This window comes from Hippichthys cyanospilos, chromosome 6 (assembly GCF_059441005.1).
Source record: "Hippichthys cyanospilos isolate Australia breed blue-spotted pipefish chromosome 6, RoL_Hcya_1.0, whole genome shotgun sequence".
NCBI lineage: Eukaryota > Metazoa > Chordata > Actinopteri > Syngnathiformes > Syngnathidae > Hippichthys > Hippichthys cyanospilos.
Genome location: NC_142374.1, coordinates 18,020,556 through 18,045,004, shown reverse-complemented (window position 1 = coordinate 18,045,004; position 24,449 = coordinate 18,020,556). Strand labels below are relative to the sequence as shown.

The 24,449-nt window shown below is 38.5% G+C and overlaps 1 protein-coding gene across 1 annotated transcript in view; it reads right to left on the bottom strand.

Annotated features, from left to right (window-relative positions):
- Positions 1 to 23,012, bottom strand: part of tmem266 (transmembrane protein 266) — a 32,714-nt gene extending 9,702 nt beyond the window's left edge. Inside the window, exons 1-4 of the mRNA XM_088416845.1 lie at positions 22,448 to 23,012; positions 19,172 to 19,278; positions 12,428 to 12,616; positions 1,873 to 2,027 (exon numbers count right to left, since the gene is read on the bottom strand). Of these exons, the coding sequence (XP_088272971.1) occupies positions 1,873 to 2,027; positions 12,428 to 12,616; positions 19,172 to 19,185 (358 nt within the window). The 5' untranslated portion in view covers positions 19,186 to 19,278; positions 22,448 to 23,012. The remainder of the gene's footprint in view (positions 1 to 1,872; positions 2,028 to 12,427; positions 12,617 to 19,171; positions 19,279 to 22,447) is intronic.
- Positions 23,013 to 24,449: the final 1,437 nt, after the last annotated feature.

The window sequence follows — 24,449 nt, the reverse complement described above, 5'->3', positions numbered from 1 at the left end:
ACAGCTTGAAATTAATAAAAGAAAACAAAGCAAAAGCACTTGCTGTTTCAACAGGTGTGTGTTATAAATAGAATTTATCGTATTACATCATAGTATGCCTTTGAACTTGAGATTATGGTGAACATTCTGGGACCTCTAATCTCGTTAAAAATTAAAAGAGAGGAGAAGTGCATAGATGAATAAGGCTTTTTTTTCCGTTGGTCTTCATGGACGCACTTAACATATTGTTAAAAAGAATTGGGCCTACAAATGGACGGATGAATAGATGGCTCGCGAGCTAGCTCTGGAAAAGTTTAAGACCCTTTTTTGCTTTTAACACATTAACAATATAATTCAGCAATATTTAACAGTAATTTTTCTTTCTTTTTTTTTTTTAATTTAACATATGTAACTACTAAAAACAATCTAAAAATAGTGCAGCCCTGAGCTACAAACATCCCAATTTTTTTTCAGATACTGTTCAAGAAATGATCTGGACAGGTTTTTTTTTGCTTTGGTTTTTGAGAAAAAAATGGTTTAATAGCATTCACAATTTACTGTCAAACTAAACACCAAACAAACGATTTACACGTGAGAGTGGTGACTTGACTCTCTTTTGCATTTTGATGTGTGTAAAACGCCTGTTTTGGCTCCGTCTTTCACTCGGCTAGGGTGGGCTCTTGGGAGCCGCAACCTTTGTGAGGATAAGATGATGGATGGATGTTTTATAGTTGGCTGGGTTTGAACGATGTTATGAAAAGGGCGAGGCAGCCACAATGTGAAAGGTGCTGCTTCAGTAAACCAGACGTTTCACTTCTTAGCTAGATATATCTGTACCATAAAACAAGAAATGTGTCAAATGTCCATAATTTATTATCATATATTTAACTGTGGAAAGTGGGAAAAATGATCTAGGGTTTTAAAGATGATCATAATTATCTTAATGCTAAAATAGAACGGGAAATGCCATAGATGTGCTAGAATGATTACCATCAACATTCATGCAGTGACAACACATTTAGACGACGTCAATATACTTAATGACATATATTCTGTAACCTCTGCGAAAATCAACAAAAACGACAGCATTTTATTGAGTCACTTAAAACAATTGTTCCCATCCTTTTTTTAATGATCTATACTTTGAAATATTTTACAGCCAAGTATCTCCTGCCACTAATGAAAATGTACAGCCACGTAAATCTTAAGAAAGGCACACATTAGACATAATTTACCACCAAGTTGCGTCATGTTCCAATTAATTTGCTTTTAATTTGAAAAGATGCAGTGTTCCTGTCACGGCACTCAAAAACATTAACTTAGATTTGGCAATACCGGCAGAAACCATGTTAAGAACACCTTTTTCATTTTTCGCTTGTGTCTTGACTTATTATACTGCCTCCGGTGGCCGTATTGCATACAATAAAAGTCACAATGAACAAATCACTATGCAAGTTGAATGCTTCAAATTCAATTTAGTTACCAACTACTATAAGTATTATGAAGTACAATATTAGGTAGTGCTATTTTCCTTTCTAAAATATATATTTAGCTGTTTTTAGGGGTAGGAATGGATGTATTAAAGGCATTTCCATTCATTTAAATATGAAAAGATGATATAAGGTATCTCAGAGCACCACTGTATATCAAAGAAACTCATTTTGTATGCTTTAATGCAGCGGTTATAATTCAGTAGTGACTTCAAATGACAAACGATGTACTTACTGCCTTTAATCATTATAGGGATGACTTGGCAGAAAAGTTAGCAGCTTGTTCATCGCACATCCACAAGAGGCGTGACATGCTACGCAGCGCTTCCAGGTGCAGACAAGCGCTGACGCTCGTCAATTACAAGGAACAGCTGGCCTCCTAAAGTGGCATCTGTTTACTCACACTGCAGCAGCTTGATGTCCACCAGCAGCTCCAGAGTCAGCAGCAGCACCACCAGTACCACGCAGGCTACCAGGACGCAGTTGAAGCTGGCCGACGCCAGGCACACTTGCCACAGCGCCGCCCGGCCCCCGCAGCAGGGCTTCAACCAGTTGGACCTAGAAGGAAAAAGCCGCCAAGTGATGGGTGGCGTGTTATTTTCTGACAGGCGAGGTTGCATCTATCAATCAAGAAAGGTCAAAAGGCACAAATCATTCTGCATTTCTGATAATGTAATAAGTTACCGTCAATTACCGACTAGAAGGTGGAACTTTTTTCTTATGATTTGAGCCCCGTAGTCCAGGGTGGCTTATCTGCAGTTATTTTTTGTTTTTGTTTTTTACTAGCCACCAGGCGGGCAATCCATGGGTAATGCAAACGTGTATCTGTTCAATTCATGGCACAGCTATAAAACAGAACTGAAAATATGTGAATCAGTGGCTGTATTTTAAAAGTTTTAAAAATATAGTATTTAATATAAAAACCTGAATATGTTGAATAAGATCTTGTACAAAGGTTTGTCATGTATATTTGATAGATACAGTACATGTATGTATATATATATATATATATATATATATATATATATATATATATATATATATATACATGTATGTATATATATATATATATATATATATATATATATATATATATATATATATATATATATACATACATACATACATACATACATACATACATACATATATATATATATATATATATATATATATATATATATGTATATGAATTATATGATTGTATATATGAATTATGTGCAATGTGTTTATACATGTTTAATCAATCAATTAACCAATGGATAAATTAAACAAAGGGAGGCAGAAAAAGACGCTATCGAAATACTGTAATGATTTTGAGTTTGAAACCGCTATTTTACATACGTTGGTGCTAAACATATACCGTTAGGTATGTTCAGTCTGTTGAAGATATGATTTTGGTGTAAGCAGGCAATTAAAAACAGTTTTAAATAAAGCAAATATTTAAAAACGTCTATATATCATCGACTATATATCATCATCATACGACTTGTCGACTTGCAGTTTACCATCTGGTGCGGCTTATCTGCGACAATTTTTTACAAACTTTTATATGCCGTGCGGCTTATAGTGCAAAATTTGTGATATGTTGACATAAATGTGTTGCATACTTCGGCAATACACAATTTTACTATGCTATGGAGGAGCACAGAAGAAAAAAACCCCAAAACATTTACGTCTCCATGAGACATTTGTGAAGCATTAGTGAAGCGATGGAAGAGGTAGGATAAAATGGCATGCGATGTAACTCACACTCTCCGCTGGAATAGAATAATAATTCATTCTGACGTTCTCACTCAGGCCAGGCAGGAAAAGTATTAATTCAATAAAGCTGTAAAGAAACCCCGTCTGAAAGCAGGGAACACGGCAATGACAGATCACTCCCAGCTCCCAAACTTAATTTTAGGGAAATCACTTCAAACCTGAGGACCTGAAGTATTTATGAATAGATGAGGTCGCTTCAGTTGTAAAAGGAAGCGGGGGGCACTTCACTTGCTTTCGGAGTCGTGGCAGATTCGAAGCAAACGGGCAGACGTACAGGACTAACAATCAAAAGTTTGGGAACAAATTCAAATGAAAATGGACTCGTACATATTAAGAGGCCAATAAATTCCCGCTATTAATTGTTTATTATGCACAGCTGTGAAGTGAAAGTCCATCCTCATCATAAAGCTGCTCTGGCAATGGTAACCAATGGTAACCAATCAACCCATTCTATCGACATATTCCTACGAAATTCTGATTTAATTGAAAGAAAATAAATAATGAGATATGAACAAAGGTACTTTTTGCCATTTTGTTTTGAATTATTATTTTTTTTTAAATCCAAATAATTCCATCAAAACCAAGGTCAATTTGAAATAAGCAAAAAACAGCGATTTGGAGAGCGTTTCCAAACTTTTGACAGGAACTGTACACACACAGCTTGAAAAAGGCAAGCTTGTGGCCATTGCAGCTTCATGAAGACATCACTGGGGAGGAAAGGGAGGGGTGGAAGGTGAGCTGACAGGAGGGGGGGGAATTAGATCATGGGGGCGATCAATAGCAAGCCGAGATGGACGTGACGGCGTGTTGGCTGTGAGAGAATGTCCAGATGGAAGAAAGACATCAGGCCGAGTGAAGGGATGGTGCTGAGGATAGCTAACTTTCACTCACATGCCCGTCTTTCACTCACTTGTGTGGGGGGGGGGGGCACACGTGCTCAATTAAATTCCTTCAACGCAAGCTTGCTGTGAGTTTCATGAAGAGCTAATAAGCGTGGACCACTCTATCAACTCAGAGAAGTTATGGATTGTTACGCATGCAGAAAAAAAAAAAAATCAAGACCTGGTGCAAGTTGAACAAGTCTGGCAGGCCTCTAAATGATCGATCGGAACTCTTGATTAATGTCTTGATTGCACATTTACAACGGAGCCACGTAGGTCAGCAAAAGAGCGCGGCACGCTGGGGCACAGACAATTAGATTTTCCCACAAAGTGATTCATCACCGCGAGGCGGCGAGCAAACCAGCGACAGTTTTCTGCATGGCCAACACTTAGTTATTTATTCATGTGAATGAAATGCACAGTTAACATATGGATTACTGCACTAATTGGGCACCAAAAAAGGTCGAACCTGCTCCCCCCCTTAATATGATGCAATGCATTGAACTACAACCGCAATAATAACACACATATGGTGCCTTGATATGAATCTTTGGGGAATTGCGCGCTTTGACTTGCAAGGAAGGTTATTATAAATAAAAACTCATTAAAAAAATGAAAATAAAAATCTAGAAAACATTTTAGGTAGCAAAAATAAAAAAGGACTGCTTTAAAAAAATAACAAACTACATTACGCCAGTGCTGTCTGTCAAATAGTTTAAGAATGTATTATTCCATTGATTAATCAGTTAAAATGTAATTTTGACTTAATGTTTATTAAGTACTCATAGGCGACAAAAATCACGGATGCGTGAAGTGGCGTGCTTCACTTTGTGCAATTAAATACCCTACCATTTACATACCCTACCCTTTACATACCCTACCTAACTTTCATCCATGACAACAACTGAGCCTGAGCTGAAAATTTTTTTCCTGAAAAGTGACTCCAAGATGCGCCGTGGCTTGAAGCACACTTAAATGTGATCCAAGATTTACTGCTCATGTCCTCGGCTAGCAGACAAAACCATTTCATACATAGTCAACAGTTTTCAGTCATCCTTTGTTTCCCAAGTATACTGTAAATTAAATGCTAGCCATAACCCTATGTCAAACAAAAACAAAACCATTTAAATTGTGAATAAGAAATATGCTCGTTTAAGTCCCATGGAGCCAACGGCTGTTGACTTTATACCCTGAAACAGTCGCCAGCCAATAATAGGGCACACGATGAAACAATTAATCATTTGAACTCATGTTGGAAACTATCTGGACAATTTAGTCTTCAATTTATCTAACCTCCTCTTTTTTTATATTTGGCAGGAACCTGGAGCAACTGAAGAAAACTCACCCGTTATTGTTTTACTACAGAACATGTACAGTAGATGCTCTTGTAGGATGATGCATGTGTTCCTAATGCTGTGCTTGGTTATTATTATTATTTTTTTAACGATTTAGTCCAGCTTTAATCCAAAGCTTGATCGTTCCATCAGATTGGGCATCCTCCACGGAGGACTGACATGGTAGCAGGGACACACAGCACTGGTCTTCTGAGCAAATGAAGATGGATCGGGCTCCATGTGTGCAGCAGGAGACAAGCTGTCCTTGATAAATAGGTTTTCACCAGGACACTCCATCGCTTCTCGCTCTCAGCCTAAAAAGCAATCTCGCACTTTGCATGTCTGTGAATATTAACAAACCCTTAAAGCCGGCCCTCTCAAATGTCATCTATTGTGTCGCACATGGGGCCAAGCGGGATGATGAAGAGGACGTTTCCTCTGAGTGTTTGAGATAGAGTTGGGGGAGCGGGAGCGGGGGTGGGGTGAGAAGAGCGACATCTTACTCTCATTTTGGGCATCTATCAACACAGCAGGTACTTTCTGTTATGGTGCTTGGCGCAAAAAAAGTCCACTGAGGCTGTGATTTGTACTACTACCTGCTTGAGCGCATCTATTGCTTAAAGCGGTGACCAAACTATGGCCCAGGGGGCATTTGCGACCCGCCATCCATTTTTCAGCAGCGTGCGACATTAATTAAGAATGATAAGACTAGTGGAAAAAAAAGAGGGGGGTGTTAAAAAAGGTGTGAATTGTACTAATATACTAGTTTATACGCTGTAGAGATTCATGTAAACATAGGAAAATATTTAGGATAATTTGTTTTCGCAACACTGTGATGAAAAAATAGAATTTGGTTTGAGAAGAAAAAAATAATTTCTGTGTCAGGGTCCAATTTATGTAAACGTTTTAAAAATGGCCACCTGTATTGCTCTCATTCTGGTTCCAAATGTGGAGGTAATATTGGGTTGCTGAGGGTGGATCTAGGTCGAGTGGGATACAGGGTTGTTGGCCACATTTCTGAATATTTTTATTTATCGGATGACTTGCAGATTGACTGACTTTGTCTGGTAGCTTGGTGGCACGTCATCTCAATTTGCATATTCAAATCAAAAGCAAAGGATCAGATCCAGGAATCCAAAGAAGAACGCAAATTCGTGTTTCGCGTGGTCATAGTCGTGCAAACGAGTTGTGTTCAAAACACCTTGCACTCGCAAGTTTTCAAATCGTGAAGTCAAAACAATTTAGAGTTACACGAATTGTTAAACATGCATCTGTCTTTTTGACAGTGATCTTACTCCATCCTTAACCTGCTGCTGCTACTGTATTGTCAATGTTATGTGGGGTCATTTGTTGTCAATTGTTCTTGTTTTTCTTTTTATTCTTGTTGCCTGATGTGTAAATGATGTCCCCACTGTCAGCGAAAATGAATTTCCCTACGAGGACCAATAAATAAATCTATCCATCTATGTATCAAATATTGGCCTATCCTATATTGGCCTAATATTTGATATTGGCCCTGAAAAAAAAATACATATTGGTCTGTCACTAATTATGGAAAAACATTACATTTTATACAGATGGCGCTCTAGCAAAAAATTGCTGTTTATCACTTCAATCGCAAATTAGTGCCACCTACAGTACTGGAATGGAACAGTAGAAAATATTTGTGTTTTGGATTGTTTGGATTTTTTGCAGAAGTCAATGTAGTATTTTTGTCATAATTATTCATTTTATTATGTATTATTATTTTTAATGATAGATACTCAATTACTGTGGTGGAGAGGCAGGCTACACCCCCAAATGCTGGCTTTTAGAGTCTTCAATGAACCTAACATGTAAACTTCACACAGGAAGGCCGGAGACAAAAGAAGTGAGGCCGCCATGCTAACTGTCCCTCCAATGCGCTTCCAATGCGCTTCATTTCAGTTCTTTTTTTCCCCTAATCCCATATCGGTGTCCAACATTCATCAAATGGCTGGTAGTAATGCGAATGGGGAAAAAAAAGGTGGGTAAAGGTTGTTTGCGCCAATCCTACATGCTTCCTTTTATCCCCTCTCCCCTGGCTTTCTCCTCCAGTCAAAGTGGCAGTTTGACCCATATGAACCATCTGTCATTGCTGTGTGCCTCACACCTCTCAGACTGACCCCCGGAGATCAACGGCATATGCTGCTGTTGCTGCTGTGGGCAGCCAGCTGAGATGCGGATGAAGACTCGGGACAAGCGGCGGCTGTGCCTGCACGGGGACAAGCTTGGACAGAAGCTGGAGCTTCATCAAGTCTGGAGGTCACAGAAACCAGTTCACATAAAAGCAAACCGCTCCGTATCACTGAAAGTGAAAACAACAAAAAAAGATGTGTATTCCCTCTTCATTTGAAGAATTGGTCCTCAAAAGAATGTCCATTTTCTTCCAGATACATATCAAACAAGTAAGCTCGCTACCATGTAGGCCACAGAAATGTTTTGTGTGTAGAACACAAACTATAATTCTGGATCTTCGGGGCTGTTTTTCATCATCTGGAATGGTAACCATATTCACGGTGGAAGGAATTAGGAACAGTTCCAAATAGCGGCCAGTGTTAGCACAAAACCTTAATGTGTCTGCTACAAAAGGAAATAAACTGTCCAAAACACTTCAGAAAAATATAATGAGAGTTGATCACAGTGACCAAAAATGGTCACAGAACCATTTAACAAAAGTCTGAATCTAGCTGTGTTCAGAAAAATGAGCTATCCCTTATAGCTCATTTTTCTGTGTGTGTTTTCCAAAAAAAAACATTATTTTATTTGTTTATCTTTATTGTCTTATATTTATTCATGGAAAATTTACAAATCTTGTATCTTACACTCATTTTTTCCATCACAAAATTCTTTATAACTACAAGTAAAAAAGCAGAGTTTGGAGCCAGAAGCACTGAAGTAAAAATGCAGAAAGTCTACTATTCACACACAAAAAAACAACGTAACCACACCAAATATTGGAAACTAGAAACTCAGAAACTACTCGGAAATTAGACTTGAAAACTTGACTCGGAAAACTAGACTCGGAGAGAAAGTAGGTAGACAGCTTGACATGACAGCATGAGAGCTTGAAGTTCTGAATATGTGTCACTGTGAACCTAGACCTTACATTGTCGGACATCAATGCTATATGACATAACAAAGCAAACAAAAGGACCTTTAGAGCATCGAGGAACAAATGAGTCACAATAGTAAACCTAGAACCTGAAATGACAAAGACGATAAATACTGTGCATAGAACATTGACGATGGCGATAAATAAACGACCATAGCAACTGCATAGCAATCGATATCGGAACACTACCAAGCCACATATGTATGCACACACTCCAAATGCTATTTTACATCAAGCTCATCTAAAATAGATTGGTTATAACCCCTATTAAGTCAGCGCTAAATTGTCACTATCAGGGTGTTAAGATTATGCAGCCTTGCTTCCCATTAATCAAGACAATAATGATTTGAGTGTAGTGTGAAATCCCATCTTGAACCTCGGTGCAGGAGCGGGTGCAGCCAAATTCTATTAATAATTCCATCCAGCTCACCGCTGCACGGAATCTGCAAGTACCGGTTGTGCCCCATGTGGTCGGCAAGAACATCCACCTCCCACATCATCGCCCACGTCTCCTGATGAAGAGCGCTGCCAAGCTGCCATGCAAGACTAAATGTGCTTCTCTTCCGCTCCTTTCGAAGCGCAGCCAGATACAAAAGCAAACATCAAATATTGAAGCTAAGGCTCCAAATAATCAAATATTCGGCAGCAGAAGCGGCTTTAACCGAGAAGCGTTTTCCCTTACGTCACGAAAGGAAATCTACATCGAGCTAATGGTTTACTTTGCAACCGGTAGACCCAATCAGAGCCAGAAGAAAGGACATTACAAGGTGACAAAGCATGTCTGGAATGTAAATGACAGCAGAAAATTTCTGTCATGGAAATCCCAGCACCTTCTGGAACTCGCGACCTTAACGGACTTGCATTGTGTGAGGGAAGCGCCCGCGTCATTTCTATGATGCAATGCATGCGTCACCAAGGCTGCCAGAACCGGTGACGGTCTTTTTCCACGCATTACTGTGCGTATGTCAAGGTGTGCGAAGGCTGCAATGACAGGTATGACTTTGTCCTACTAATCAGAAATGCCAATCTAAAATGCTCACGGATACGGGTTTATTCTGCTTAACCTCAAGGCCCAGTTAGCTTCTAAATAAAGGTGATTGACTGACCATTATATATATACAGTATATATATATATATATATATATATATATATATATATATATATATATATATATATATATATATATATATATATATATATATATATATATATATATATATATATATATATACACACACACACACACACACACACAGCTTTTTCCCAAGAGCTATTAACACTCTACATCACAATAAAACAAGAACTCACTGAAAATAAAAATAACAATTGCACTTCTGTGGAACATTGATTTTCATCCTATACTATTTGTTTGATTTATTGTTGATACAGTATTTATTTAAAATGCACCGATCGGAGCAGCGCTCCCAATTTAGTTGTATACTTGCTGTACAAAGACAATAAAGGCATTCGATGTGACTACTCTATATGACTTTTTTTTTTTTTTTACTGCTGAACATGGCTAAATAAGTATGCCTTTAAGATGTTTTACTCACACACAGGAAAAAAAAGAGCTTGAAATCTGTTTCGCTGTGCCTCAATCAAATCCACCCAAAATCGCATTGCACTACAATAAAAACCTGATTTTATCTGATTTAATGTCTAATGTCTACTTTCTGTCGCTAAATAGTCAGGAGCAATGGGCATTACTAGGGAAATTAGAAACTGAGTGGTATTATGTAATATGAAGGCAGAATTTGTTTCATTCAAACATTTTTTTTCCACTTGCTGTTGATTGGAAATGATATCGTTTGCTCAGGACCTGTTCTTTGGCCTTGAACATGCAATGTTCTCAAGCTGAGCTGTGATTGGTCATCACTTCAGCCCTGAGCAATAGTGATGTCATTTTCAGTTGACAGCAATTGACACAATGGCCACCAGCTAAAATACACAAATACATTATCAATCAGCATGCCCGACCGCGTAGAATATATTATTATAAAGAAAATGTATTTGTCTACATGCATAGCTGCAAACATTTGTATTCAAATATCCATTCATGAATGCATCGAATAGACGCTATTTGTTAGCCTCCATTTTGCGACCGCACTTAGCATTAAGCCAGCAAACTTTAATCCAAAGTTATGTGGTTGTTTTAAGTACACAGAGTGTAATTCTTGGTTTTATGACGCGTTTGTCAGTAAACTTTAACTGGGAGTAACATTAAACAGCTTGAAGCCTCTTTTTTAAAGATTTGTTGTCAAACTGCTGCTTACCGCCATACAGCACTCTCAAGGCGCCAATGTATATACTTGATGTGACATTTTTGTTTATCCGTGAGCTGTTTATTATGTATAATATGTGTCACGGTTCGATAAAAGTCAGGAAACACTGATTTTTAACGAGTAATGATGTGCAAACATGTCGGGAACAATTTGCTTTTTATATAACTGGATAGAAGATAAGAATAAAAAGAAGGGAAACTTACACCGAACATTGTCTTCGGTTAGAATACTCCTTGACCAATCGGTAGACAGGAATGTTAGTCATGCAATCCTTTCTATAAATTCCTTTCAAAAAGACACGTCCTTCAAATAAGCAGCCACAATTTGAACTAATACTGTTTAGAAAATTCGAACCTATGCTACTAGGTCCTAGTGTGCCCATTGTGGCCTTTGCGATGATGTCCTGTGTTTGGATGGGATGCAATTAGCTTTGCTGTCTGACTGAGACAAATAGGACACAACTGTAGACACAAATGAAAAGGATGGGTCCAAGTTGGATATACTGTAGCTGTCATTGGTAGTCAATACTTATTTACTACCAGCCCAGTAAAAATTGATCTTTCACATCCACTGTTTCGCCAGCAATGAGTGAACCAAAGCACCTGCTGTTGAGATCAAGCACATTTTGCCCTCAGTATGACGGTTTCTATTTTGGGGGATTCAGTCATTTTACTGGACAAACATTTAAAAGGCAGTAGCGGGTCAAGAGCCATCTGTCTCCGCTCAAAAAAACCGCCAAGACCTGATGGGACCATCCCAGACAGAATTGGACACTCTCAATCCACACAACAGGACCTGGATGGTGAAACGGTGGGATCTGTTATTTGCCAAAGATGCCAAAAGGGTTTGTGAGTCACGCATCCTGTGGAAAGGCCTGTCCTGGCCTGAGCCGCCAGCATGGCGACAATTGTGAAAAAGAAACGCAGACCTGACCTGAAGGACAGAAAAGGTAGCGCCACAGGGCCCTACTGCTGCAGTGCGCCACTAACAAGTGGATATCGACACTGAGAACAGAAGCCTCGCTGAGCGGAAATGGACACAGCACAACAGCAAGCAAATCTGATATAATGACAATAATGAATGAATGCAAATTCAGGACTCCAACATGAAATGCGATGATAAGGATGCAATAACTGGTAATGGAGAGCGTGACGGCAGAATAGATTATAGCCAATCCCGGCTCATTAAGGATATAGCACATTCAGGCAACAACAGGCCACAATATTACTAGAATTTTCATAATTGGGGTGGCAACATCAGTCATTGTGTGATTACATTTGGGGCTTTTGAGCATACAAATTAGTGGGAGCGGGATCTGATTATAATGATTAATCTTGCTCATTTACCGCTTCTGTGTGATCTCTGATCTGGCAGGGGAAGAAAAAAAAAAAAATCAAAGTGGAGCTCGGAACCGAATCTTGAGCTATGACGTCGCTCCGTTTCTTGTTTTAAGTATTTTGAGTCGCAAAAAATAGACAAGTGTTTTTATCTATTACGACCATCTTGAGTCAGTCAAGAGCCTTTGCTTTCATTACGAAAAAAAAAAAAATCAATAATACATACCCCTCTCTGTTGTCCTCTTCATCCGGGTTCGAGATAAGTTGAGATCCGGCGAGGGATACGTCCAAGGCGGCCAGAGGTAAATCTCTGTAGGTGAAGCTAACCAGCTGAACTGGGGCCACGCACTGGTTTTCCTCCTCCACCTGCTGGGAAATCACCTCAAGTTCGGATGACGCAGCTTGAGGAGGGGCCCTGTCATACCAGCACATAACAAAGCAGCGTTAGAGTTCATGTCCAAAAGTCTGGACTGCAGAGTTTCTATCTTGGAGAATGTTCCAGACAGTTAAGTGCGATTTCTCTCATCCGGCCTTCATTAAACAAGGAAGCCTAGTTTTACTACTACAGCCACTGGATTTAAGTGCTGGCAAATGAGAATGTCTTGGCTGGAGCGATGTCTAATTCTGATGAATGAAAGTGCAAACCTGGTCCGACATTTGTTACTTCTAGAGTGCAGATCCTTAACTTTTATTTACAATCGGTACCCAGATAACTATTAAGCATATAAAGCATTTTTTTACATTCAATATAATAACATTCCAAATCATCGCCAAGTGGAACTAATTTCTATTGAAATCGCTTTGAACACTTTTAAAATACCCACCAAAATATTGAGAAAGCAAGAGCAATCGATAAGACAAAAATGTTGCAGTGTTACAATGTCCCTAAATCCTATTATTGCCAAACTATTCATCATTAATCACGCCCAAATATATTCACTAAAAAGGTTAACTAAACTTACTTACCCACTTTGAGCAGCAAAAGGTTATTATTCTGTCTGTAATTAATTTGAAATTATTTTGAATATACAATTAATATCTTGAAAACATTTTTCCTATCGCTGGTGACTGAAAGTGACATTACATGTATTTGAGGCTCAAGGAACAACCAATCACAGCGCAGTTTATGAACGTCACATGACCAAACCCAGAAAACAAGTGAGTTTAATCATCAACTGTGACTTGAGCACACGTGATGCCATTTTCGGTGGACAACAAGTGGCAAAAGGCATTTGTAACACTGAGGGTGAGGACATCCAGTGGAACCTGACCAATAGTGTCATTGACGTTAATATCAACTATGTTTTTTTTTTGGTTGGTTTTTTAAATGGGAATGGGCAGTTCTGGTTTGATCATTAAACCTGACCTGACTGTCAGGTTCTCGCTCTCTTTTTTTTTTTTTTATAATGGCTGGCACGTTAATAGCCTCAAATAAAATATGCCTACTTCCTGTTTACGTTTCAAATGTAGAGTTTACTAAAATAATGTGTCACCATCCTGTGATCAACAGTGGAATTGCATACACAATGAACAGGAAGCAGATGAAATACGTGTTCTGGACAAAAACAAATCATGAAATAGTGAGAGTGCAAACCTGTGATGGAGGCGGAAAGCGGTGATGCTTGTAGGCTCTTTATAGCCCATTATCTTCAAAAACATCACATGACCACAATATGTGTGTGTGTGTGTGTGTATATATATATATATATATATATATATATATATATATATATATATATATATATATATATATATATATATATATATATATATATATATATATACATACACATTTTAAATGGTCCACATGGCTATTTAAAGAGTAATTTAAAAAGTTTGATGGTAGACACTGTTAGAAGTGTGAAAAAAAAAACAATCTAATCTAAGAGGGAGTCTTGCTTTTTTTTTTTTTTTAATAGTTGGATCATATAGACAATGTGCGATTGCTTTCATTATGGATTTTTAGCATGTATGATTAGTTAAAGTAATAAGTCTATTTTTTCTCTGTATGCAGCCCTCAAAGAAAAAAGTTTGGACACCCCTGACATCAACGCCCTTTTGCACCATAAGATCCGTTCTCATAGATCTTATTTCTTCACGTGACATTCAATGGCGCGCAACATGTTCTTGGTAAGGTCAGCTGTCATTTAATCTGCCAATGAGGTCTTCAAATTTAAATACGCAGGAAGGCTTACGATTGGAGAAGCTGAGCCAATGGCTACCAAGGAGAAGTCACCCTACAACAGGGATCTCACGTGGCTTGGCGGGACTCCAGCGTAGCTTGTGTGGAGTGAATAACTCCAATGATCAACAGCGGGGCAAAGACATTGATTACAAGACAAAGACTGTCTTGGTGTTTTGTACACTTTCTCTGTTGGGTTGAGGGTGGATGAGCAAAAGCACATTTCTGTTAAATGTTAATATAAGCAGGCCTGGAAGGAAAAATGTTTTTTTCTCTTTGCTTGACCTGATTTATGATGAGAAAAGCTCTCATGGACTATTTTGAAAGGTTACTTTGACTTCAACTGCATAGTCAACAATGGTACAGTATGAATTTGCAACACATGTTGTTAAAAGCCTCCTATTACAAGTCTTGACAGAATCGCATTTAAAAACACAAACGGTATCTTGCGCGCTTTTGGCACCTCAAGCAAGCGGCAAACCAGGACACTAATCGGACATGACAGACAAACTGTTTAGTGCATCAAAACCACATTTCCAGCCAATCAGAGAGCCGGCCAGCAGTCATTACAACCGCGGCCCAGCAGAGTGGCCGCTTGCCATCCTGCACGGAGGAAACACGACTTCACTTCTCAACACTTGGCTTGTCTTTAACGGTGCGGTTGCACAAACTCCATGTGATACCAGCAAGCACGACAAGGACAGAGTCCAAAAGGCTGCAAAAACTATGTAGGATGTGTACATTAGTTGTTATTAGTTCTCACTTTAACTTTTAGAGGATCACAACTTAATTTGTGTTGAGTGTAAACACTGCTTAGTGACTCATAAATCTCTGTGTAGAATGTTGAAAATCTAAAGATACTAGAACATATATAAAGGATCTATGAGCTGTTCATATTAAAACAGTAAAAAACAAAAGCTGCTTTCTTTATTGCGCTGATTTTAAGGTATTGTGTCCTCGTTGAGATTGCTAATATCAGATTCAGATACTTAACTCATTTATTTCGAAAGACATTTTTACTTTCAGACATTCAATCCCAGGTATTTGCATTTCTTTTCAATTTTACTAGGTGCTTGGCTAAGGGGTCAAAATAACTGGTACTAAATGAATTAAGTACTAAAGTAATCAATTACTTCAGGTAACTAAGTACAACCGTTATTCATTACATTAGGTAATCAAGTGCCAAAATACTCTATTTTTTAGTTACTAAAGTGAACAATAACTTTAAGTTATTAGGTACTAATCGAATACTTTAAGAACTATTGTAATTGATTACTTGATGTAGTAAAGTTCTAAAGTAATTGATTATTTTAGTACTTGAGGTAATAATTACAAATGTATCCGATAACTATAGTACTCTGGTTACTTAGACTGAGTGCTTGCTACTTTCAGTTGACAATAAGTCATAAAATATATTTTAAAAAAAAACCTAATTATTCATGAAAAAAATTGTAGATGATAAAGTAGCTTTTTACTTCAGAAAATTGATCAATTAATTTAATATCGTTTTAAGGAAAATAAAAATTTTTGACCGAGTATGTCTCTATAATGCTGTAGTTTGACATCAGCGAATCATATTCTAGGTCAAAAAGAATGTTTTTCTTGACAATTTTTGTCACTGTGTTCAATTAAAATTTACATAATCAAAAGCACTAGCAGTATCAGAACTTTGTATCACTAATACTACTCATTAAATGAATACTCGTACAGTTTTTGGTCCAAAAAAACAGTAGTATTGAACATCCCTAATATATTCTCTTGAGACCCAGCCAATTCATTTGTGTCCACTGTGGTGGACAAATATATATTTGCAATGATGTTTCATGCATGTCTCTTTTGGGCTGGATGCAATTGACCTCATTGTTGTGCTGTGACAAAATGGACACAACAGTGGACACAAATGAATAGGTTGAGCTGACAAAGGATATAATATATCTAAGTGGTATCTTTTCCTCTAGGTCAGGGGTGTCCAAAGCCGGTCCTCAAGGGCCACTATGCTGCATGTTTTTGATAGTTCCATTCTCGCAACGCACCAAACTCAAATGATAAGCTCATCAGCAAGCTTCACGGAAATCTGATAGCGATTCTGAGGATTTGAATCAGGTGTACTGGAGGACGGAAACATTAAAAACATGCAGGATAGCGGCCCTCAAGGACCAAGTTTTGACACCCCTGCTAAAAGGTGCTAAAATTCAATCTTTGAGATTCCACAAAGTGTGTTTAACAATTTGTGTGCATCCCAAGAAGCTATACTAAACCAAATTTAAAATGGTACTGATCCTATTGGCAGCAGTTTAGGTTAAACATGAACACTGTCGGTTAATAGGTATTAAAGTTTGCTGCATTCATGTGTGATTTTTTTTTCTTTTGTAAAATCAAAATCAAATTCCGGTTGTGAATGCAGCATTGTTCTTGATGAACCTTATTGAAGCTGTCCAATTATTGATTTCAACATAGGACGAGTGTTTGCGCCTTGGCAAACGTCTGCACACTGAGTGCTCTCATTTAAAATTTTGCTTTTCACTTTCAATTGGAAAAGACCGTCAGTGTCATTGTTACTGAGTGCTAAGAGTCGCCGTATTTCCAGCCAGCTGTCTGGAAGTCGGCCACTTTGCCCAATAAGTTTGTATCCAGACACTTGGCTGGTGCTTGAAGCGCAGCAATTCACTGTCGCGATATCATCAGCAAACCAAGACAAATGTGCCAAATCAATTACACGGGGACAGGCCACACTCCCCGGCAGTGGCTCAGACACAAGCTCCTAACACCAAGTACATTATTTGTAGGATCACAGCATTGTTGCCCTGACCTGTACTCCCTGCGCAATTTATTGTTAACCAAAGAACAATGGCACTGTGGTGTATTTTTCTCAAAAGGCTGACATGAAAAATTTGTTGTACTCTGAAAACGGGTCAATGGCAGCCGCGAAACCATGGATAACTAATCATCGTGAACACGTAAACGTTGTGGTCGCTTTATTATCTGCTTTTTTTCATCCATCCCCCATCCAAACATCGCGATTCCTGCACAAAACAGATGATGAAAATCATTTAATTAGTTTGAAAAAAGTTTCCTTTTTTGATAATGCCCAGTATTTAATGGCACTGTTCAGCTTGGTTTATGCTCGACACGTGCACGCTCCGAACGTCACATGACCAAAGTCAGAAAACAGGTGAGGTGTGATTGGTCAGTAATCAGATAGTTGTAAGGTGTTTTAAAGGCATTAATTATACATTGAAAATTTTGTTATCAAATGAATTATGGACAAAATATTCATTGTGTACTGCTATAATGTCCCAAAAGCTTTAGTATCTGTTTAATGATGAAAATCTTTAGGCATGATTATTGATGTACAGTTTGGAATTAACAGAATTTTATTCCTGTTAACGGACAGATTGGTACATTCTAGTACTGTACAATATTTTTGTCATATTGATTGCTCTTGTCTTTGACAATATATTTTGCAATGTGTTAAAGGTGTTTAAAGGTGCTTAAAGACTTTAAATAAGTGCTGTAAATACTATAAAAAAATCTGCCTTTAAATACCATCATAATAATAATGCTTAGTTTTGACACAGTTAAGCCCCCGGTGCACCTGTCAATTTGGCGACAGAAAATAGCCATTAAAAAGTAGACCAGACCAAAAAAAATTAAAAATAGGACTAGAGTGGTATAGGTGGTGGATTAAGATTTTGGTGAAGTCGTACTTTATTTGTTTAGCCATTTTGAGCAATAAAATGTTAATATTTTGTCTATAATTTTATAGCTAAACTATTTTTCATGTCCAATTAATACCATTAAAAACACAATTCATCACTTGCTGCCGACTGCAATCGACACCACATGTCCTCAGGTAACGGCCAATCACGTCTCATCTTGTAAATGTCACACGATAAACCCAGAAAACAGACGTTTTGAGCAACACGTCTCAATTTCAGTCAACAGGAAGTAGAGCTGAAAATGACTTCCTATGCATCCCTTTTAACTAACTCCAATCACAGTTTACGGAAGATTTATGATCAAATACATTGTTAGGTAATGCCGGAAAGGCGGATACCCAAGTGATATGAAAGGAAGTAAAACTCTGACATTACTTCTGCGGCTAACTGCCATATAGAAACAAAACAAACCCCGCATGCCACAACAGGGATGCTACAGCGTGAGGGCCATCCCGTCAAAGAGAATCAGGATTAAAATAACTCCCAAAACCTTTGTCAACATGAAGTTTTCCCATCTGTCGCCTCCCTTACTGGCTGCGGGCTTGAGTGAATCCCACTCATAACCAGTCATCACCTTCCCGCTATGATCTACTTAAGGATGATTGGCCGCAGTACTGACGTTGCGCTACCGACTGTTCTGAGAACCCTGCGCCTTTAACCGGAGAACACAGCTGACTGAACCCATTTTGGATTCACCTCCCCCCACCCCTCAACTCCGTTCCACTCCACGCCGCCTCCCCCCCCTCCTTCTACCTTCTCTTAGTGTCATCAGAATGCAGGCCTTGTCTGCGGGACCACACACACATGGAGTAATTATTAATAAGAGAAGATGACAAGTGAGCATCCCTGACGAATGCTAAGAGGTGCCAGCAGACAGGAGATGACTGATACGTTATACTGTAGATGAGAGGCAAACTCCCTTTTGTTCACTGGAGAATATGCAAGCCCCATTGAGCTAATCGCGACCCACCGAGACGGAGGCGCCCTTTCGCACGAGACTCCGTGTTCATCAATAGAGATTCGGGATTTCACAGCCTCTCGGAATACGAGATGTGGCGGGGGTACTTACTGGTGGTTGCTCATGTTGAAACGCTTCCGACGGACGTTCGCGCTAAATCAGATCGGGCGTAAAATGATAGTCGCAGCTATGGTGACCTGGCTCAGCTCCTTTCACACCTTTGGAAAATACGGAGAAGAAACACACATTATAGCAGATCATAATGCAGTTTTTTTTTTTTTACAATTTATTCAACTTTGAAACTAAATTCATAGAGGTAGCTGCAGCTGTATTTTATTCAGCAATTTCAGAAGATAGACTGCGCAGAATCATCTGTTTTATGTCTCGTCTTTTCTGCTAAAAATGTATGTTTCTGAAGTCATTATAAGACAATTTTGCAACAAGTTGCTTCATGTTCCAATTACAGTCATTTGCTATCAATTTGAAAAAAGAAAGATGCAGACCCGTTAAAATCTCACGCACCCAGTTTAGTGCCTTTCTGGACCCCCAGTTAAGAACCTCTCCACTAATATACTAAAAATATTATCTGCAAACAGCCACATCAAATGTTCAAAGTAAACTCACACACAGATGCATGATTACCAAAGGTTTTAACCCTCCTGTTATGTTAGTTTAAAAGGAACAGCAAAAATATCCCTGGGTCACTTTGACCCGGGGTGTATTTAATCACCCAAACCTGTCTAAAATGTGTATGATCCAAAATCCAATATTACGTTTTAACCAGTGATTTTTGTTTGTTACTAAAGAACAGCAATAATGTTTCTGGGTCAATATGACCCGGAGGTGTGTGTATTGATTCAAAATTGTCAGAAACTTCGTTTTTTTGATTGGAAAGGTACTCACAAGGTAACAAAAGCAATACTGTACTTATTTTTATACCCATGTGTTACATTTGTTTGGAATATTGATAACATCATGGGTCGGTTTGACCCAGGATCATGTGTAATTATCTAAATTATGTAAACTTTTCTTTTGCGTAATCCTGCTAACGAATGACTCTTGTGATTCCTTTTATTAGCAATATTTGTGTATTTATTAAAAAAAAATGCAAACATTTCCAAAAGCATTTGAAGGAAAATGCAAAAAAAATGCCAAGTTCGATAAATATAAGTAGATTTCTTGTCCTGAAAAACTACATTGAACATTTACTTCAACTTTTAAATGGCTCCATTTGACCCACAACATAACAGGAGGGTTAATGTTACATTTTGCATTTGCTTCTTCATGGTGGCGCCTTCTTCTCACCTCTGCCTATGCTCTGTTTAACTATTTTCCCAGGGAGCACTAAACTGTAATGGATTTTAAATCTCCCTTAATATACGCTCCGCTCTGTGAATCTGTGGGGCTGAGGAGCACCACACCTCTTGCATAGCAAGTACCGAGGGATGCTAGCTAGCTCCTTGTACTGCGGGACAGAAGGCCATTGAAATCAGTTTAAGTGACAAGCCACTTTGAATGGAAGTCTTAGAAAAATCACATGCCACTGTGCTAATTCAGATATTTTTCTTTTTTTTTTTATTACATGTATTAACTATAGCATGGCATTAACTAGTGATTTGCACACGCCTCACTTCTAGGTGTTGAAGCCATTAAGAGTGAGCTATAGCTCTTATTTTTGTGACTGTTCTTTTTTTCAATCACACTGGCAATTGTTTAAGTTGGGGAACAACAGGATTTAGAAAAAGTTTGTTTTGGTGTCATAACCATGCTTCTCTGCATTAAAGGTGAATGTTACCTCAGAATTTGTGAAGAATGAGAATGTGACTTGCTTTCGTTGAGGGATCTTAGTGCTAAAATATTGTAAGTAATAAAATTATGTTCGTTAATAGCAATGATTTATATTGGAAAAATTAAAGCGAAAGTGCCAGGCTGCAGTGATTGGTTCATCCCCATGCTACCAACAGTTTGTTAAGAAAATAATTTGTACAATTGCTAATGCGTTGTCCCTCTTCTTTGTTGATCAGACTCCAATCCAACAAAGAACACCAAACAAGAATCAACAGCAACTCAAGAATAAGCTGTTTAGCACAGCCGGTCTAGATTTGGCACATTTCACCCGAGTTGTGCTGCTCATCCAACAAATGCATGTTTCCTACTAATGTAATATTGTTTACAAGGAAATAAACAGGCTGCGCAACAGTATAAATGATAATGAAGAAGTAAGACAAAAAGAGAACCTACCAAACATTTTTTTTCAGCTGTTTCCACATGAAATAACCCTACTATTAAAAATCAAGGCGTTATTTTTAACCAGTCATTTTAAAGTGTATACCAAATGTGCAAGAAAATCAGTCTAAATGTTATTGGATTGTAATAGCTAATTTTTGCCATTATGACATAATTTACATTGAAAGTAACAAATGCATTCATGTACATGCTGAGAAAATATTAAGATGGATAGGCTACAATTACCACGCAGAATGTTGCTCCATTTCTCAAATTGCTCTCGGCTGATGATTGTAATAGTTGCCAGTGGATTCTATTTCATTTATTGCTTGGTTATGCAGGTATTTGTTTTTGCTTCTTTCCAAGGGATCATAAGACATCCGGAGATGTATTCCTCATTAGGGTCGCAGGTGAACTGAAGCCATTCCCGATGGAATTTTTGCAGTACAGTAGCAAAACAAGCATTTGCACCTGGGGGACAATTTAGAGTCCTCAATTAACCTAACAGGCACATTTTTGGAATGTGAAAGGAAGCCAGTCAACCTAAAGAAAAGCACTATCGTGGAACTGCTCCACAAGAAGGCCAGAGTTTCGATTCCAACCCCAAAACTAAGAACTTTGAGGCAGATTTGTTAACCACTGGCAGAGTGCTGCCAGATGAACATTCAAACAGCTAAAATGAGTCATATTTGAAGATTTAAATTGCATAGACGCAAATCATTTTCCACATCCTTCCTACCTAATGATACACTAGTTGCCTGTAATGGGTTAAATTTTCATATATATGAGAGATGCTCTGCTCTATTCTCAATTGCAAATGTATGTGCATGCAATTCATCCTCAAGGTGATTCACTGGGCTTGCTGGCAATTAAACAGATACAACTTTCACCTTTTTCATGTGCGGTTTCCACACATTCCTAGAAGTGCTCCATCACGGAGATGGCTGTCTAAAAGGCTGCAATGTATTCAACATCTCGTTTCCAGTCAACGAGCCTTGGTCTATTTCTGCACAAGGCTCATCCTCATCAAGATGCATTTGCAATCATGTCAAGCGAGGCCGACATAAACTGTGCTCGGAGGCCCCTCCGTGGGATCTTTTCTTCTTCGCGATTCAACCAACGCGAGCAAGGAATAAAGGAAGCAAACAAATGCACACTAACCTCCTGCGTTGCCTTGCTCTACATTGTGGAAAGAGTGGTCGTGACTCATTTGCCCTCGCAGCGACGACGGCCACATCTCCCTCCTCGCCGATGATGAAGATCACAACGAGAGGAGCTCGGATCTTGGCTTGAGTGGGTTGACAAATCCGGCGAGCACCAGCGTCGCCTTTCCGGGGACTCGGCGCGACAAATGGACCTCCTCCTCCCGCACGAGGGCACCATGCTTTGGCAGCGGGCGAAGCCGTCACCGAGTCCGGGGAGAGGGTTCCATCGTGGGAGGGTGCCGCTCCAACGTTTTCTTTTTTTTCACAGGGGGGGCTTCCACCCCCTCCCCGCGATCACACCGGGGGCTCCATGTGGACGACGAGGCACACGAACGGGAGCTGTCCAAATGCTGAAGGCGGGAGTCCGGCGAGTGACGACGTCGACGAGAAAACAAGGTCGCGGCACGAACGTCGGAAAAAAAGAGAGAGAAAAACAAGAAAAGAAAAAAATGTACAAAAAAAAATAAAAAGGGTCCGCGTATAGAAGCTACAATACAGATCATTTGAAGCGTCGTCGTAAAAAAAAAAAAACAGTCTTCTTTTCACTTGCTCTAGCTTCCTTGCAATAATAAGACACGCGCCTGAGGGAAAATGGCGAAAAAGGGGGAATAAAAACAGTTTTGTATTTCCAGTAACCATTTGTTTTGTCTCGGCTTATTCCAGATTACCCAAAATTGTTGAACAATTTATAAGTCTAATACGACAGTAATACCATTAAAAATAGTTAATTTTGAGAGCAACGTTAGCACAAAATGCTATACGTTAGCATGTTTATTCTCGCAACATAAACTACACTTTTGTTATAGCAGTGCTTCTCAATTACTGTACATACATACATACATACATATACATATACATATATATATATATATATATATATATATATATATATATATATATATATATATATCAACTTTCAATAACTGTTATTTTTTTACAGCGTTTATACTGCTTACAACTTGCTCTAAAACAGAAAAAAAACAACCAAGTGCATGCAAGTGCCTGAAACGAACAATCAAAAAAAAAGATGAGCGTTCTTATTTTTTTATGGCAATTACATTACACATAAAACAAAGCCTTTTCCCTGGGGTCATCTGTGCCACCCCTGGCATCACCTCGCGCCCCCCCCCCCAGGGTGGCCCGCTCCACTATTTGTCTTATAGGTATATGACAAAAAAAAACATGTTGTCATCACCAAGACTGATGTCACCAAAAAGAAATCGGAAAGGGGAAATAAACTGCTTATATGTTGTCAATAATGTTAAAATTGAACTCATTCATTGCAATTTTAGAAAATGTTGAATACTCATATGCTTTTCTGTTCAATGATGTGATGCGTTTTCTACAAAACCAGGCTTATGTCGGTGAAAATGAAATGATAAATGAATAAAATGATAAATCAAACTGCAGCGATAGTTTAAAATTTGATGTTGCCAAATTGAAATTCTTAGTTTTGAGAGAAACATAACGTTTTGGTGTGTATTCTCAATTTAATTTCTAAAACAAATAAACAGAGTGGCAAATACTTGTGAAGGTAGTGAATTTGGGTTTCTTGCCAAGGTACTTCAAAGTTGTTTATAGATGGTTTTTACTGTCCTGTTGAAAATTTCTTGTCGACAAGAAAAAACTGTCCATTGACATCTGTGCAACCTTCTCAAACCCTTGTAAAAACCTCAAATTTATGTTTTTATGCATTCGCCATAGTGAGTTAAAGGTACTGTAAATCTGAATACGTATAGTTATTTCCTACAATATGCTGGCAGTGCATATAACCTCTTCACAAGAATGCAGGTCATTTTTCAAAGTTCTTGTAAAAACCAAAATGTCTTCCAAATTTGACAAAACCCCACACCCCGCCAAATCTGAATGTTTAAAAGTCGTAAAGTACTTGGAATGAGACTAAAATTGTGAAAAATAAAGTCCTACAATGCTCGCTGATTTATACACATACAAGGCAT